The sequence below is a fragment of the Globicephala melas genome, chromosome 14 (genome assembly GCF_963455315.2).
Source record: "Globicephala melas chromosome 14, mGloMel1.2, whole genome shotgun sequence".
Taxonomy (NCBI): domain Eukaryota; kingdom Metazoa; phylum Chordata; class Mammalia; order Artiodactyla; family Delphinidae; genus Globicephala; species Globicephala melas.
Genome location: NC_083327.1, coordinates 7,132,744 through 7,148,474, shown reverse-complemented (window position 1 = coordinate 7,148,474; position 15,731 = coordinate 7,132,744). Strand labels below are relative to the sequence as shown.

Genomic DNA, 15,731 nt, shown 5'->3' with positions numbered 1-15,731 from the left:
TGTATTTTACCTTCAGGGTAACACAGGTGCTCCAGGGAAGCCCGGTCAACTGGGGAATTCAGGCAAACCGGTAAGTTGCCATAGGTTACCTTTTCATACCTTGTAACCTGTTGTAATCACTAAGCAAAGGATTAGGGAGTTTAACTTTTTCTTTACCTGCCTTCCTTATAACAGGGCCGCCAGGGGCCACCAGGAGAGGTGGGACCCCGAGGACCTCGGGGCCTCCCTGTGAGTATTCCTTTTCTGTGGACCCCTCCCAAAGTGCCTTCCCCAGGCTTTGCTGGGTCTTCCTTCCCGCCTCTCCCTCCCTCCCTCCTTCCCTCCCTCCCTCCCTCCCTTCCTTCCTTCCTTTATTCATTCATCCACTAACTCATCCAGGAATGCCTTCTGACGTTTTAACATGTGAGAATCCAGATAAACAATGGAACAGGAATGCTACTTAGATATACAATATGCTTTTTTTCCCCTAGAAAGTAGAAACAAAAATGAAGTATTCAAAAAAAAACACGCTGACCCTTTCTGCTCTCATCCCATGATGTAGGAAATATTTTAGTGTGATTAAAAAAAACAACTTTATTGAGGTATAATTCACATACTATATAATTCACCCATTTAAATATACAATCCACTGAGTTTTAGTACATTTGCAGAATTGTGCAATCGTCACCACAGTCCACTTTAAAACATTTTCATCACCTCAAAAAGAAACTCTAGATCCACTTGCAATTCAACATTTCCCCGCCCCCACCCAGTCCTCTCAAACCTAGGAAACCACTCATCCACTTTCTGTAGATTTGCCCCTTCTGGAAATTTCACATAAATGGAATCATGCAGTATGTGGGGTTTTTAATGATTGGCTTCTCTCACTTAGCATAATGTTTCAAGGTTCTGCTATGCTGTACCATGTATCAGTACTTCATTCCTTTTTATTGCCAAATAGTATTCAATTGTATGGATGTACCACGTTTTATTCATCCATTCATGCATCGATGGGCATGGGGGCTGTTTCCACTTTTCGACCATTATGATTAATGCTGCTGTGGACGTTTTTCTACAAGTTTTTGTGTTGACTTGTTTCATTTCACTTGAGTACATACCTACGAGGGGATCGTGTGATAACTCTATTTTAATCTTTTGAGAACCTGCCAGACTTCTTTTAGTGTGAATTTATAAATGTGTCTATTTTGCAGCAAATATAGCTATGTATATTTTCTCACTAGATACACTTTAACCCTTAGAGAGAAACTGATTTGGAAATGAAACATGATGCACTCAAACTTAACTTTAAAAAAATTCTCCCTGGTCTTGATTTTAAGTTCTTATCTTCAAAGCCTGCCGGGTAACACAAAGAACTCCAAGTGAGAACACAGAAACGTTCCCAAATATCATTGTTACTTTTTAAAGAGCGTCTCTTGAGTATGTTGAGTGAGGATTTTCACGCTTCGGAAAAGTGAAATATCCCAGGTGTCTCGCGATATGAGAGTGGAGTGTGGAGTTTTCCCACCTCTCACCGCTGTCCGTCAGCTGACCTGTACCAGGCGGTGTCCAATACTTTCCCTCGACTGACTGTCAGAGCAGTGAGGTCATAGCTGGATCCTATTTCTGAAGCAACAGAAAGACTGATCGGTGTGGAGGAAGGGCGCTGGAGCTTTGAGAAAATTCTATTTCATCTCGTACTCACGTTATAGAGCAGAAAGCAGTACAGTTGTAGGTCCCCCTGCTGATGGCAGGACCAGGCACACAGCACAAGCCGTACGGGTGCAGTGGGCTCGGCCCATCCCCAGCTCAGGACGCGAGGCCGGCCTTCGGAAGCGATGGCGTGCGGTGGAGGCGGTGTTGACTTCGCTCACGGGAGGGCGGCGGATCCGAGGAAGTTATGCCTGCGCAGGGTTTGGGGCCTGATTCCGGTTTTGCTTGTTAGTTTCTGTAAGCGTGCGCGTTCTTCCCACTGTTGCCGTCACCGAGGCTCAAAGCCTTGGTGTCTCTTCTCTATCACGTTCCTGCCCCTGGTGGACCTGCTCATCCTACCACGTCCTCTCTAAAGCCTCCTGTCTGACCCTTCTTTCTAAGCCCACGCCCACCCCCTGGCTCAGGTGGTTCACTGCTGCTTGATGGTTGCAGTCATTTCCTGATTTGCCTCCCTGCTCCCATCTTTCCTTCTGCTGCGGCTCGCAGCAGGGTGCTCTTGGTACTCTGGCTGGGATAGCTCTCCGTTCTCCAGGACTCTTGCACACCGCAGGGTGTCCTGCATCCAGAACTCCAGCAGTGTCCCCGCAGTCCTGGTGACAAACGTAAATGCCTGGGGAACGGTAGGGCTCCAAGTCTGCACGTGCCTCCATACTGGTCTTTGCAAAGTACAGCATCCAGCATCATTTCTCGTCTTCATTAAAAAATCTTCAGTGGATTTCCACTGACAATAAAGGAAAGCCTGAAATCCTAAACTGTCTGTTTATTCCCTAGTTTTACTTCCCATTTCTGCCTTGCTAAGAGCCTGTGTTCCAGCCAAGCTAGACTTCATGCTAATTCCCAAACACTCTCTGCACTTCTCAGGCTGCCTGTTTTCTTTGTGATGCCCTGCAGCTGAGATGGCTTTTTCCTCTATTTCTGACTGGACATCCCATGTGCCCTCCTAGATACAATTGAAGTGTTAATTCTGCAATGGAACCATCTCTGATGACGCCCTACCCCCCAGATAGAAGTGATGTCTCCTTATTCTGAACCTGTAACCCTTGGTCCCTTTTTGCCCTGTGGTGTGGAAACTGCAGGAAGTCAGGAACACGTCTGATCCACATTTGTGTTCCCTACATCTCTTTCCTCGGGGCCTGCCGTAAGGTCGTGCTCAATAAATATTCCTTGAAATGCATTGGATGGGAGGTACAGTAAATCTTGCTATGCTGCCTCTGTTCATAATTGACTTTTCACCTACTATAAATTTTTCAGAAGAGTATCACGTGTGGTTATAAATATTATAGTTCTGGATCAGAGTTTTTACACCAAATGTACTTACTGAAAGATACATTTGTTCTTTCATTTTCCATCATTAAATTCATTTTCTTGGTAAATTCACACATTGTCACCTATTCCCCACAAGTTTGATCAGTTCTTCCTGCAAATCTTAAATTGAGAAGCTGAGTAGAAGGAATGAAACCTATTTCTAATGTGTCCTGTGGAAGAATCAAGGTTAACTGTAGTCTGTCTTTGAAATTAAATTCTCCCCTTTCCTCACCATTGTTCCGTCAACTTTCGCCAACGCCACGGCAAAAAATACTGGAGATTTGGCATCTCTAGGGATTACGTATGAGCACGTATCTTTACCACTTGGCTTGTGCGTCCGGCTTTCTCTGTCACATTCCCCTGTGTTTACACCTGCGTCTGGGTGACTCCTGGTTTAGAGCCAGCAGGTGGCTGGGACCTCTGATTTGGTCCTACCGTGTAGTCGCTCCGGCCCGGCTTCCTCTTCCAGGCTTCCCAGAACTTGCCAGGGCTTTTGTTGAGTGGGTTGTGTTTGCTCTGCTCTCGTGAGTTCGACTGGGATGAGTGCCACACCGATCTACCCCCAGTTTTCTGAAGACTATACACTCGTGGGATGTGGAAGCCTGTCTCCTCTCTCTTGAAGCCTTCTAACCTGACCCCATCACCAGCAGCTTCAGCACAGAGGTCCCACATGCTGTGCAGTTGAGTGACCTAAGCTACCTTCCTACCCCATCAGACTCTGGAATATTCTCCCAGTCAACACTTCGTGAAGCAGCTGTGATGGTTATAGTGTAAACAGATTGTCATCTGCTTCTGTGTGAGGGGATATTTAAACCTACACTGGAGAGAAATACAAAGTACACAATGTTGTAAAATTGAATGAATCTTAAAAAATATTTCTGTGGCAAGCCTAAAAATCATCCCTGTAGTAGGACTAATATGATCTGCCAATGTAATAAGAAAATGGGTTTGTAAAAGCAGCAGTCTTTAGCAATCATAACTCATCTTCTGGGTTGAACATCCTTTTTGCCAGAAAGAGGAATTTAGTGTATACTACAGACTGAGTAGAGTGATTTATAATTTCCCAGTTCTGAAACTGGCAAGGTACTAAGGATAATGTTTGTTCTTCAGCTAGTTAGCACTTGGGGTTATCAGGCAAATACAACCACCACCACAATCTAGAGCACAGTGGAGTAAAGTCCATTTTTTTGGTAAAATAATTATGACAACCCAAGTATGATAAAATGCATTTTTCGGTGGTATTTTAGAAGTCTAATAGTTCCATTTTGAAAGGGAGACTTCCATATTGAAGTATTTGGATTTATTAAAATGAGTTTTACAAAATAGCTGCTAGGATTTCTTTATAAAAAAGGCGCCTTCTTAGTGATCTGACAGAAACTCGAGAAATGAGGACTAAAGACTTGTTTTTTCCAAGCATAACTCATGCTTTTAAAGAAATTTGGAAGATTTGAAGTGAAAAGAACATTTAATGGAACATTTGATTGAAAACCATCATTTTGACTGATGTCTTTATTCCTTGGATAAACATAATAACTAGCATGTCTGCAGTGCTTACTGTGAGCTGGACGTTGTTCTAAGTACTTCATGTATCTATTCAATCCTCCCCAAAGCCCATTTTACAGATGAGGAGACGAGGCACACAGGGGTTGGGTTGCCTGCCTGGAGTCAGCTGGTGCCTGGCGGAGCCAAACTTCAGACCTGGCCTTGGGGCTTAGTGTCCAGGTCCCCATCTCCACCCTCTAATGCCTCCAACGTCAAGGTTCTGCTGCATGGTTTGTTTTTTTTTTTTGCGGTACGCGGGCCTCTCACTGTTGTGGCCTCTCCCGTTGCGGAGCACAGGCTCCGGACGCGCAGTTTCAGTGGCCATGGCTCACGGGCCCAGCCGCTCCGCGGCATGTGGGATCTTCCCAGACCGGGGCACGAACCCGCGTCCCCTGCATCGGCAGGCGGACTCTCAACCACTGCGCCACCAGGGAAGCCCCGCTGCATGTTTTTATTTGAAGTTAGCCTGGCAAATTCTAACGGCACAAAACACATTTAGCAAATTTTAGTATTTATGGAGCTTTCGCAGTGAGCATTTAACAAGAATCTAAGTCAAGCTGGTGAAGACAAATGAACAGAACACAAGCCCCAGTAATTTCCTGGGTCTTACCCCAGACCTACAGAATCAGGACCTGGGGGAGAGGGGTGGAATGCGGAGGGGAGAGGGGAGGTGGGGTGGTGAAGACACCACTGAAATATATTTCTAAAACCTCCTCAGGGGATTCTGATGCACAGCCAGGGTTCGGAATCATTGGTAGAGGGTCTGCATCTTTTGTTTTCTTTAAGCCTTGATTGGCTTCTTAGATAGAGACGAATTGGAAGATGTGTCTTAACATGTTGGAGATAAATATGGTGGCACAGAGCACCCAAGAGGAAAATAGAGCATTTTCTTATGGTCTTCGCATTTTCAGTGGTAGGATGTTGCCTTTTTATCTGGTTCCTTCCAATTCTCTTGTTAAAACCCATAACTTCTGTCAAGAGGTTTGTAAATATCAGCCATGGGACAGAAGAGCCATTTCCCCACCAGCCTCCCTGGCCCACATCCGAGAATGTGGTTTCACCGTAGCTGTTGAAACAGAAGAGATTTATCATTTTTCTAGCACTCTTGTTGTTACCAGGTTAGGGTGAATTGCTCCCTGCAGGATGTATTTAGTTTAACCTGTGTTTTTTTTAGAGATTACTATTTATATCTCAATTTCTCATGTTCATCTTAGTTACAGGTGAAATTAAAGAACTCACAGGAAGAATATGCATGTTTTTAGAACACAGAAATCATAAGAATGGCCATGAGAAAATCTTGCCCTTTCTTTTTTTTTTTTGGTAGCTGTTTGGTCCTTGTGAAAATAAACATTACCTTTTCGCACAGTGGGATGATTTCTATAGAAATATCTAAGTTCAGAATAGCCAAGGGTTTATAAGCTAGACGTGAAATGAAAATGAGGACCCACACGCTGTCTATTTGTGCAGGGACAGAAAAGTGAATGCCCGTAATTTCACCCATCCCTCCCCTGGTCCTACATGTGTTGCCCTGTCATGGCTATAGGTCAGCAGAGCAGGCTGCGTAGACTGGGTTCTGAGCCGTTCGTAGGTATTACCAAGGGCTGCCGGGGCTTGGAAAAGACTTCTGAACTGAATAATGAGAGCTCATGAAAGACAGAGAAAATAAGATTCCAGCAGAGGAAATCTTTGTCTTTGACTGAAAAGATAATTAATCTCTCCAAAAGTAAATGAAAGGTTATAGAGTCCTTTATTTTCATTTAGCCTTTTGGTTTGTGGAAGAGGAAAAGAGTATATTAATCATCTTTGTTTTGGATAAGATGGCATAATGGTTCATTTATTTAGACATGAATACTTGAGGTTGTGTCGAGAACTTTGCTTTCCCTTTCTGACACGATTAATTATGTTTCCCACCAATGACTGTTAATCGTTCTGTGAATTAAAGTCATTTTAGCTCAATGATATTTAGGATCTCAATCAGGATGCAGTTCAGAAATAATTTGAAAATGCCAGCAGAGCAGATGTACTGAAGAAAATCTATCTTGAACTTGGAAGTACTGGGTCGTATTAATGGAGTGAAACCCCATCTTTATGCGTAGAGACACATAGAAGAATCTCTCGTAAGATGGTTTTCACCTGATTTATCAACATATCCTTCTAACATCCGTCCACATGGGGCACTGCTTCTGTCTTCCAAGCTGCTCACAAGCGTTACGTACCAATGTATTAGTCAAACTCATGCATTAGACAGAACATTTATATAAAAGTTTTTGAAAAGCATTTACGAGTATTTTGTTTAAATCACCTGTAAGTCATGTGAAATTATAGCTAGAGACTTGTAATTTGGTATATAGTTCTCAGTCCTCTAGAGCAACTGAAAATGCAGAAGGTTTATAGACCTTGACATTTTGTTCTTTTTATAGATGAATGAATAACATATGGGTCAGATCAGGATAATCTTATCAGAAGCACTTATAAATATTAAACATTAATATGAAGTTGTCATGTCATTTGAAAGAAAAACAAACTCAAAAGACTGCCTTCATTTTGTGTACACCATCCAGGAAATGTGATTATTTATCCAGCAACCTCAGTGTTCAGCTTAGTGGAACTTGAGTTAGAAATGAAACAAGCTTTTGTCAGACTGCATTAAAGTGTGTGAAGTTCTCAGAGAAAGAAATTGAAGAGTTCGTGGTGTTTCCTTTTCTCAAAGGGCTTCCAGTTTCAAATAAATTGATATTGGCTCACAAGATGAAACGAGAGTGTTGCTTTTGGTGTATCTACATTATAAATTGTACTTTCTAAAGTCTATGTAATCTTTTAAGACATGTTTAGAATGAGTAGAACAAAGACTTTTTCAGAAACTTTATACATTTCTGCTATTTATGTCTTTTTGAAGTTACAGTAGTAATTTGAAGGCGAACATCTCTGTCCTGTGTCTTTTTCACTCTTTCGAGGTTCAAGATCACTTGCCAGATGCTGCTTTAAAATGTACTGTAGACCTGAAATGTACTCTGTGTTTTACACATTTATGTGGAATTCAAAATTTGACTATACCTATACCTCAAGAACATGTAGTCTAAAGGAGAGGATAAAGCATGTACGCAAATCACCATAATCTAATCTGGATGGTGAAGTAGATGCTGAAAATTCCTAATTGCCATTTCTTGTAGATGTATCAGGTATCCTGTCCATCCAACAGTCTGTATTCACAACGAACAGCGTTAGGACTGTTAGAACTCGGGATGAACACTGACGAGGCTGCAGGCATTTAATATAAAGGTCTCTGCCTTCAGGTGAAGATGGGGAGAATACTTTGGTGACCTTTATAGTTAAACAAAAACCTAGGTAGCATGTTACTTCATTGAAATAGTGATTAAACATTTGCATTTCGGCAGACTGTCTGGTTGACCATCATGTTTGTGTGTTTCTAGGGCAGTAGAGGTGAAGAAGGACCAGTAGGACCCCCAGGACTACCAGGTAAACTGGTAAGTAATCGTTCTGGTCCCGCAGTTTATTTGCTTCATACAAAGCACAATACGTTTTTAAAAGCAGCAAGGAGAGAAAAATAATTTACAAAGGGTAATTGCATCATCCGTACTTGATTTCTATTCCTATGTGAATGTGTGAAAATGTAAATGAGGAATTTCGAATTAAATCTAGGAGACCCTTAAAGGGTATTTTAATCAGTGTGGCTTGTAGCATTTATTTGAAAACTGGGAGAGATACAAAGTGCTACATTTGGCTCCTGGTTGTTCTTGGACTTGGAGAGCAAATGCATGAATGCCGCCCTTTTACTTCCCCAGCCGTGCTTGTTTACACAGCCAGCGAGGCGGGGACTCAGCTCAAAGAGCCCACTGTTGGGAAGGGGTGCTAGCCCTGGAACTGGGGACCTCAGAGGGGGGATGGAGTCCGGGGTGGGGGGGGACTGGCTCTCTTCTCCTGGGAGTTGGGAGAGTGACAAATTCGAGAAGCAGAGTTAAACCAATATAGCACATTTATTCTAGACAGGAGTCCACACACCCAAGGTTGTGTCTGGCTCATGTGCTTTCAGTGTTGCGGTAGCAGTGGTTCTGGGGACTCTGTGTTTGTCTTTCAGGGTTCTCTCGGCAGACCTGGCTTCCCCGGCTTGCCTGGCCCCCCTGGACTTCCTGGAATGAAAGGTGACAGGGTAAGATACCTAGCTGTCCAGAAAGTTCCTTATTTGGAAGGGTGATTTCTACTATGTTGAGAAACCAAGGTCGCTTTGGGCCCAATGGAGCATTTTTCTAGAAATGACCATAGAGAGCTATCAAGAAAGATATCTTAAATTACTGAGAGTTGAGATTAAGAAACAACAAAAAAAATCTATTAATATAGTAATTTATCAGAAGGGAAAAATAAAAGCTGAGTAAACATTTCAGCTGTAATCACACATCCTATTTAGTTCTAAACTTCCAGTCCTACTAGTTACATTTTACATGGATGTGATCAGAGGACACTTCAGGTTGCCAGTGACTTTTTTGGACAGCTGTCAGTTTCTCCAGGTCTGACCTGACTCTTTCTAGGTGGTGAGGTGATGAGGATTATTCATACTTGTTCCTATTCATCAGCCCAGTAAGGGGAGTTGGTTCGTTTTGAAATTATATAGTTAAAAACCTCAAAACACTGAAAAAGTATATTTTTTTTCATTACAGGGCGTAGTTGGTGAACCTGGTCCAAAGGGTGAACAGGTAGGTGCCATGTGTGAAATGCAGCGCTTAATGTGCATTAATGTGCCTTACCAGCAGGGGGCACTGGCTGACCTGCGGTGTGGGTAAAATGTGGAGGCTCAATGTACTTCACAGTGAGTGAAACGCAGGGTTTAATTTGGTCTGTAGCCTTATCTACCATTTTAATAAGCCAGAGCGAATGATGGCTCTGCCTTCAAGAATACACATTGTCCTTCCTTTGAAAAGAATGGCCCTGTCTCTCTTACGCAACAGATTGGTTACTCCAGTCTGATGAGGCCTTCCATAGCCGCATCATAACGTTTTGTTTTTTCTTTACCAAGACCTTAGCAAATAAACAATGCATGTGAATTAGAGTTAGTCCTTGCCCTGGTGTTTTTTTGTTTGTTTGTTTGTTTTTTTCTCAACTCTAAGAACCCTTTTTAAATATTACCTAATTATAAAATTGGTGGATATAGTCATTAATCCTTACCTTTAGCAGAAACTCAACTTCACCTTCTGGCTTTTCTCTGGGCTGTTTTCTGGGTTGGACAAGCCCCTGACAGCTAGATAGGAAAACCACTGAGATCATTTCATATTTCTGCATGATCTTGGGGGCACTGCAGGGACTTTTGAATACTTCTCAATGTTGACTGGTTAAAATTGAGCCAAGGAACTAAGAACTTAAAAAATGTGATTTTAACTTTTAGGGTGCCTCTGGTGAAGAGGGAGAACTGGGAGGAAGGGGTGAACTGGTAAGATCCTTTTTTTTTCTGGTTATTGATGGAGACTCACTGATTTTGGACTGTATTAGAAACATACGTACTTTTTCTTTTCTCTGACCTTGCTATCCTTGCTGACTTCTTTAAAGGTAATATGTTTCTTACATAAGCTAAAAAACAATCCCCGAGAATCGCACCCAAGATCAAGTAAAGTGGAGGGGAAACACGGCAACATCGATAGACGTGGCCTTAAGTGTTGGGAGGACAAAGCGTTCCCTATGGAGGGCATGTTTTCTTGTGGTTTTCCATGTAGACATTCAAGGTGATTCTTAGGTGGCTGTAGACAAGTCTATGAATAGTGCCCATCACGGAAACAAAATTAAAGCTTTATTATAGTTTGTATTATAGATTATTGTAGTTAGAGAATTGAGGCTCCCAAGTTTGACCGTGGGTATTCTCCACGGCCTTTTGGAGTCTAAGACCCTCCAAAGAAGTGATTCCGGGTCCAGGGGAGCCTTCTGCTAGATCTCCAGGAAGGCAGGGAGCAGAGCAAGTCATCACCTCCACAGCACTGCTAGGTCTGCTGGCGCATCCTTTATGGTCATGACACAACGTAAGAGGACCTTGTGTGGAAACTTATGCTTGGTCCTTTGGGGGTGTGTGTGCGTGACAGAATTCTCAGAAGATAGTTTCAGAGAGCTTTCAGTACAGGAGAAAATGCTGATAGTGTTTTATTCAGAGTTTTAGGATTTCAGTTAACATCTGAATGAGGCAAATCTTCCTAACTATTAAGTAAATTAGTAAAAGGGGGATTTCAATTTTATTTTCTGTTGAAACTGTTCATTTTATAAGCTAAGAGGATGTTTTGTTTTTTAATTTATTTATTTTTAAATTTTTGTTTATTTATTTTTGGCCACACTGTGCAGCTTGTGAGATCTTAGCTCCCCTACAAGGGATCGAACCCGTGCCCCCTGCATCGGAAGCGTGGAGTCTTAACCACTGGACCTCCAGGGAGGTCCTTAAGGGGATGTTTTAAGTCGTCCTGTTTTGTAGTGGACATGCATTGACGTGCTAAGATGAGCCGAATTCATACCTAGAACTAGTGGTGGGAGATAGTCAGGGTTTTTTTTTAAGCATAAGAGCATGCATATTTGGTTTGATAGACTTTTGGGGTTGAGTTTAAAAATATTGTTAGAGTTTCAGAAATGAAGTCATCTGGTTTAAATGTCTATTATGTTTTATACCAGCATGCTAGCTTAATGTCTTTTGACTTGCACATTTCAGTTCTCCACACCTAGCATTTTAAATCTGAATGCAGCCTTGGAGAGCTGTGGTTCAACCCTATTATTTAACAGACAAGTTAGCCAAAGGCTGGGAGGGGACCAGAATCCAAATTGTGAATCTAATTTTTTTCTGTGGTGTCATGGTTCTGTTCATGGTTTTCTATTGAGTTTGGCAGCATGATAAGCTTTTTAGAGTTTTTAGTAAACATTGTTCTAATATAATTTTGTTTTATTGATTTAGGGAGATATAGGATTACCTGGCCCAAAGGGATCTGTAAGTATAATGAACAGTAACGGTATAAAAATATGAATAAAGCTATAGAAAATGCAATGCTCTGCTTTATGAAAGAATTCTAGAAAATTCAATTCTAAAAGGATTTACCTTTAAGGAAATTAACACCTACATTTATTCTCTGAGTAGTGGATTAGTCCAAAGAAAAAACCTCACAACAGTGTAAATGGATCTGCCTTTTGACCTAATCAGTCTAAAGGAAGTTTTTTTTTTTTCATATTAAAGTGGCTCACTGAATATACATCGTAATTTCTTCCACAAATGGTTTACTTTATAAGAACCGACCTGTGCTTTGCAGTGACAAGAACATAAGTGAATTTCATTGTCAGTCATAGCATTGCAAATATTTCAGCAATTTTCCTAATCTTCTGTGTGTTCTCGTCGGGGAAGTAAGATATAGGCACGATACCTAAGAAAATACAGATAATTATTAGAGCGAGAAAATAACCATCTCATTCAATTTATCATTTTACAGAAACGAAACTGATGTCCTTAGAGATTAGATGTATTCAGAATTATAGAAACAATTAATAGCAAATCTAGAATGGCTTGCTAATTTGAAAGGAGCACACATCTAATAAAATAAGAAATTTAAGATAATACAAGCAGAAAGGAGGAAGCTCAGACTTCAGTCTCAAGTGCATCTATCACCAGTTTCCATGAATCTCCAAGTCTTCTTGTTTCTGGAATCCCCGCCCCTGACTTCTCTCTGTCCTGGTCCAGTGTGTTATCCTCGTGACAGCCAGTGTCATCTAGATGAGAAGATAAAGCCTACTATCTATTCCTCCTCTGCTTAAAACCCTTGAAGAATAACATTTTATAGAATAATTCAGACTCTTAGCAAATGTATACAGAGCCTTTGATGAGCCTCACCAGCCTCATCTCCGACCTCTCTGGAACGTCATCTGTCTGTGGTTCTTTTTGCTTGGCGCGTGCTGTTCAATGCCTTGTGCACTTCTTCTAGTCCTGGACACTCTCTTTCCTTAGAATAGCACCTCCTACCTAAGCTTTTAGCCCCATCCTCCGCTCAGCTTTCTCCGGGAGGACCCACCCAGCCTTGGTTACAGTGCCCTGCCCTGGGATCTTCACACAGCACTGAGATGGAAATTGTTACATTATATTATCTTACCTGTTTACATACTGCCTCTAAACATCATGTGACAGTCTCAAGCTTCAAATAACATCTTTATGCCTAAGAATCTTTGACAGAAATCGTTTAGGATTGAGAACAATGTAAAGAGTAAACCTTGATAGAATTCGGTAATGGAAATCCTCCTTCACTGTCTAGAAATAATCAGTAATGTTCAAAGGTGAGAATTCGAGTTATAAAAGAAAAAAGTAGATGAACAATGCAGGTGTGAAAATGAGTTAATTTCATTTAAATTTGGATATAATACGAGGAATTAGCTCTTGATTCATCACCTCCCTTCCTACCCCTGTCTTTCCTGACATTACCCAAGTAATACAGATGAAATTGAAGTGCACCGTCCCAGAATCAGGGGACAGAGTTACTAACAGAAAAGCTTTTCCTTTTCTCGGTGATTTCAGCAAGACAAAGCTGGTAAGTGGGTGAGGTCTGCACGCTGGTCTCTACATCAGCGTACCCCTCCTCAAGTGAGGAATTCTTTCCCAAAGACCCAGGGCCCTTGTGACGTCCTGGTCATGTTGGCCCTTGATCTCTTCATCAAAAATGCCCTGCTCCTTGTTCTAGCAACATTTCAGATGTTGCCAGCAAGGTAATACACTCCGATTCGGCCTCCTTTGTCTTCCACCAGCTCTTAGCGCATTCTGAATTCATCTTGGCTTCTCCTCTGGGTTTTTTTAGAAGTTGCTATGGTCTTGCATACCAGTCACCCGACAGTTCCCCAACCTTCGTTCCATAACACGTGCTTAGCTTTCCCCCTTGACCCTGACTCTGGAAATCTTTTAAGCCATAATTTCTTCATAGAGGCAATTTGGACAGGTTGACTAAGATGAATATCAATTTTTGTGTGTATAAAGCACACTCCGTGAGCTTTCTTTAGATGTGTCTAGGGACAGCCTTGCTTCATCACCTTCATTTCTTCAGTTTAAAACATTTGAGCTTTTGAACAAGTCGGCTTTTCCTAGATAAATGTTGCATATGCTTTATGAACATTCAGACCTTGAGCAGTGGTGTTTCCCTCAATGTCTCCTGTGCGTTTATCTTCTCGTTTTCACTCTGAAAACAGCAGTCCACTGAAACCACTTTGCCACAAATTCCACCAGAGGTCGTTTAAGAAAAAGTGAATTAATTTAGTCTCTCTTTAAAGCAGTTTTTGTAGATGAGGACTTTAAAGATGCTTTTAGTGGTCTGCTTTCAGAAGAAAAATTTAATTGGTATATGCTTTTGTGCCAAGGAAATAATTGGTTTATTTTTAACATCTTTAATGTTTAGATTTTTAACTTCCTCAATACTTAGATAAACTATGGACTCACTCTTCTTGTTCTGGCATTTTAAATGCATTGATTTAGTTTTATGTTAGTATTTTATAATTCCTGGATACATCTGGCTTCTTCAAACTCTCCAAAGAATGTTATAAAGGCTAAATAACTTATGTTCTTGGAAATATCTTTATGTTATGCTTTCTATTTTGGTGATATAGAAGGTGACGTGTCTTGTGAACTCAGTGGCCTTTCTGTGGCCAGAAAAAGTTAACACGTTTTATTAAAAATTAACGTGCTCTTAGAAGTGACTTAAAGTGTGAAGAATGTGGTTTTAAAATATATTCTTCCCATTAACATTTTGAAATAATAACTATACCCCAAAGAAAGATCTTTAAAACGTTTACTTGAGCTGGAATTCTAAGAGATTGGAGAGCTGCTGTGTGGCATTACGTGTGTTTACCTTGAGGCTTTGTAAGCTCTGAGCAAACACGGCTTGGGAGGCAGAACGTAAGTAAACCCACAATTTCATGGCAGCGCTTGTAGTAACATGAAGCAGACGCATTCCTTGTGTCTAGCCTGGACTAACAGTGTGCCCTTGTGTTCCAGGCAGGTAGCCCCGGGGAGCCTGGCTTGAGGGGACCGGAAGGAAGCCGGGGGCTTCCTGGGGTGGAAGGACCACAAGGACCCCCTGGCCCGCGAGGCGTGCAGGGAGAACAGGGCGCCACCGGCCTGCCTGGGATCCAGGGCCCTCCCGTGAGTGCTGGGCAGCCCCTGGGGTTTCCCTTTGGAGACTCCATCCCACGGCAGGGAGCGCGGGGGTAGGGCCAGACCTCAGCTCCTCAGCAGCATGGGGCCAGCTCTTCTGGTTCCAGCCACCTGTTTCCTTGCCCAGCCTGTCGGTTTACCATTGAACAATGTCCTCTTTGTGGTTCTGTGTACAAACTGGCTTTTGTCTTTTCTGTCCCAGGGCAGAGCACCCACCGATCAGCACATTAAGCAGGTTTGCATGAGAGTCATTCGAGGTAAGTACATCATCGCCGCTTGACTTTTTGTGTGCTTTAAAGGCGGGGGATTTTGAATACTGGTAATTTCACGTCTGTTCTATACAATTTGTCGCCATGTGCAATAGCTTATAGCCTCAAGGAAAAATAGTACCTTTCTGGGCTCGCCAGGATTTTTTTTTTTTTTTTTGCCAATGTGGTTAATTTACAAGAAAGCACACACACACACACACACACACACACACACACACACACACAGATACAGACACCTTTTTCCCCCCTTTGGAACACAAATTCTCAGGCTCTTTCCCCTCTTACTATCCTACCACTTGGTGTGTACCTGGCACTGACCTAGGCTCTCTCTATAGATTATATGAGAAGTAACTGTCAGACTTCTGCCCATAAGAAGCCTATGCCGATTTGTTTATTATTTGTTTATTATTTGATTCTGGTTGGAACCAATTCTCTCATGAAGAAACACTCATCTTTTGTGTGTTCAGGAGATAGTATAATTTGTCTAGTAGAATCATAGAGTTTTTCAGAATGAAACGGTCCCCTCTAAATTTGAAAACCAATATCGCAGACATCTTATCTTGAAAGGATATTTCCAGTTTAAACATTAAGTGTTGAGAAAATTACGACTTTATGTTAACTCTCACTTAAATAAGGCCAACTTAGGATACCTGCATTTGAACAATTTAAAAATCTTGTTGAGAAATGTGTTTCCAATTCATTTTCTCCTTCACACCCTAAATTAAAAAAAAATGACACTAAAATATTTCCCCTATTTTAATGGGAAGATGTTT

The 15,731-nt window shown here is 41.8% G+C and overlaps 1 protein-coding gene across 4 annotated transcripts in view; it reads left to right on the top strand.

The window, feature by feature from the left end:
* COL9A1 (collagen type IX alpha 1 chain) overlaps positions 1 to 15,731 on the top strand; it is a 68,643-nt gene that overhangs the window by 37,031 nt on the left and 15,881 nt on the right. For 3 of the 4 annotated variants that reach the window (XR_009558635.1, XM_060283257.1, XM_030859200.2), the window contains 9 exons: positions 17 to 70; positions 175 to 228; positions 7,968 to 8,021; positions 8,633 to 8,704; positions 9,210 to 9,245; positions 9,932 to 9,976; positions 11,468 to 11,500; positions 14,531 to 14,677; positions 14,892 to 14,946. Coding sequence is in view for 3 of the 4 variants with exons in the window: in XM_060283257.1 (XP_060139240.1) it covers positions 17 to 70; positions 175 to 228; positions 7,968 to 8,021; positions 8,633 to 8,704; positions 9,210 to 9,245; positions 9,932 to 9,976; positions 11,468 to 11,500; positions 14,531 to 14,677; positions 14,892 to 14,946 (550 nt within the window). In the remaining variant the exon portion in view is untranslated. Of the gene's footprint in view, positions 1 to 16; positions 71 to 174; positions 229 to 7,967; positions 8,022 to 8,632; positions 8,705 to 9,209; positions 9,246 to 9,931; positions 9,977 to 10,092; positions 10,266 to 11,467; positions 11,501 to 14,530; positions 14,678 to 14,891; positions 14,947 to 15,731 lie in introns of those variants that run through there. The other variant, XM_060283258.1, reaches the window with a different exon arrangement.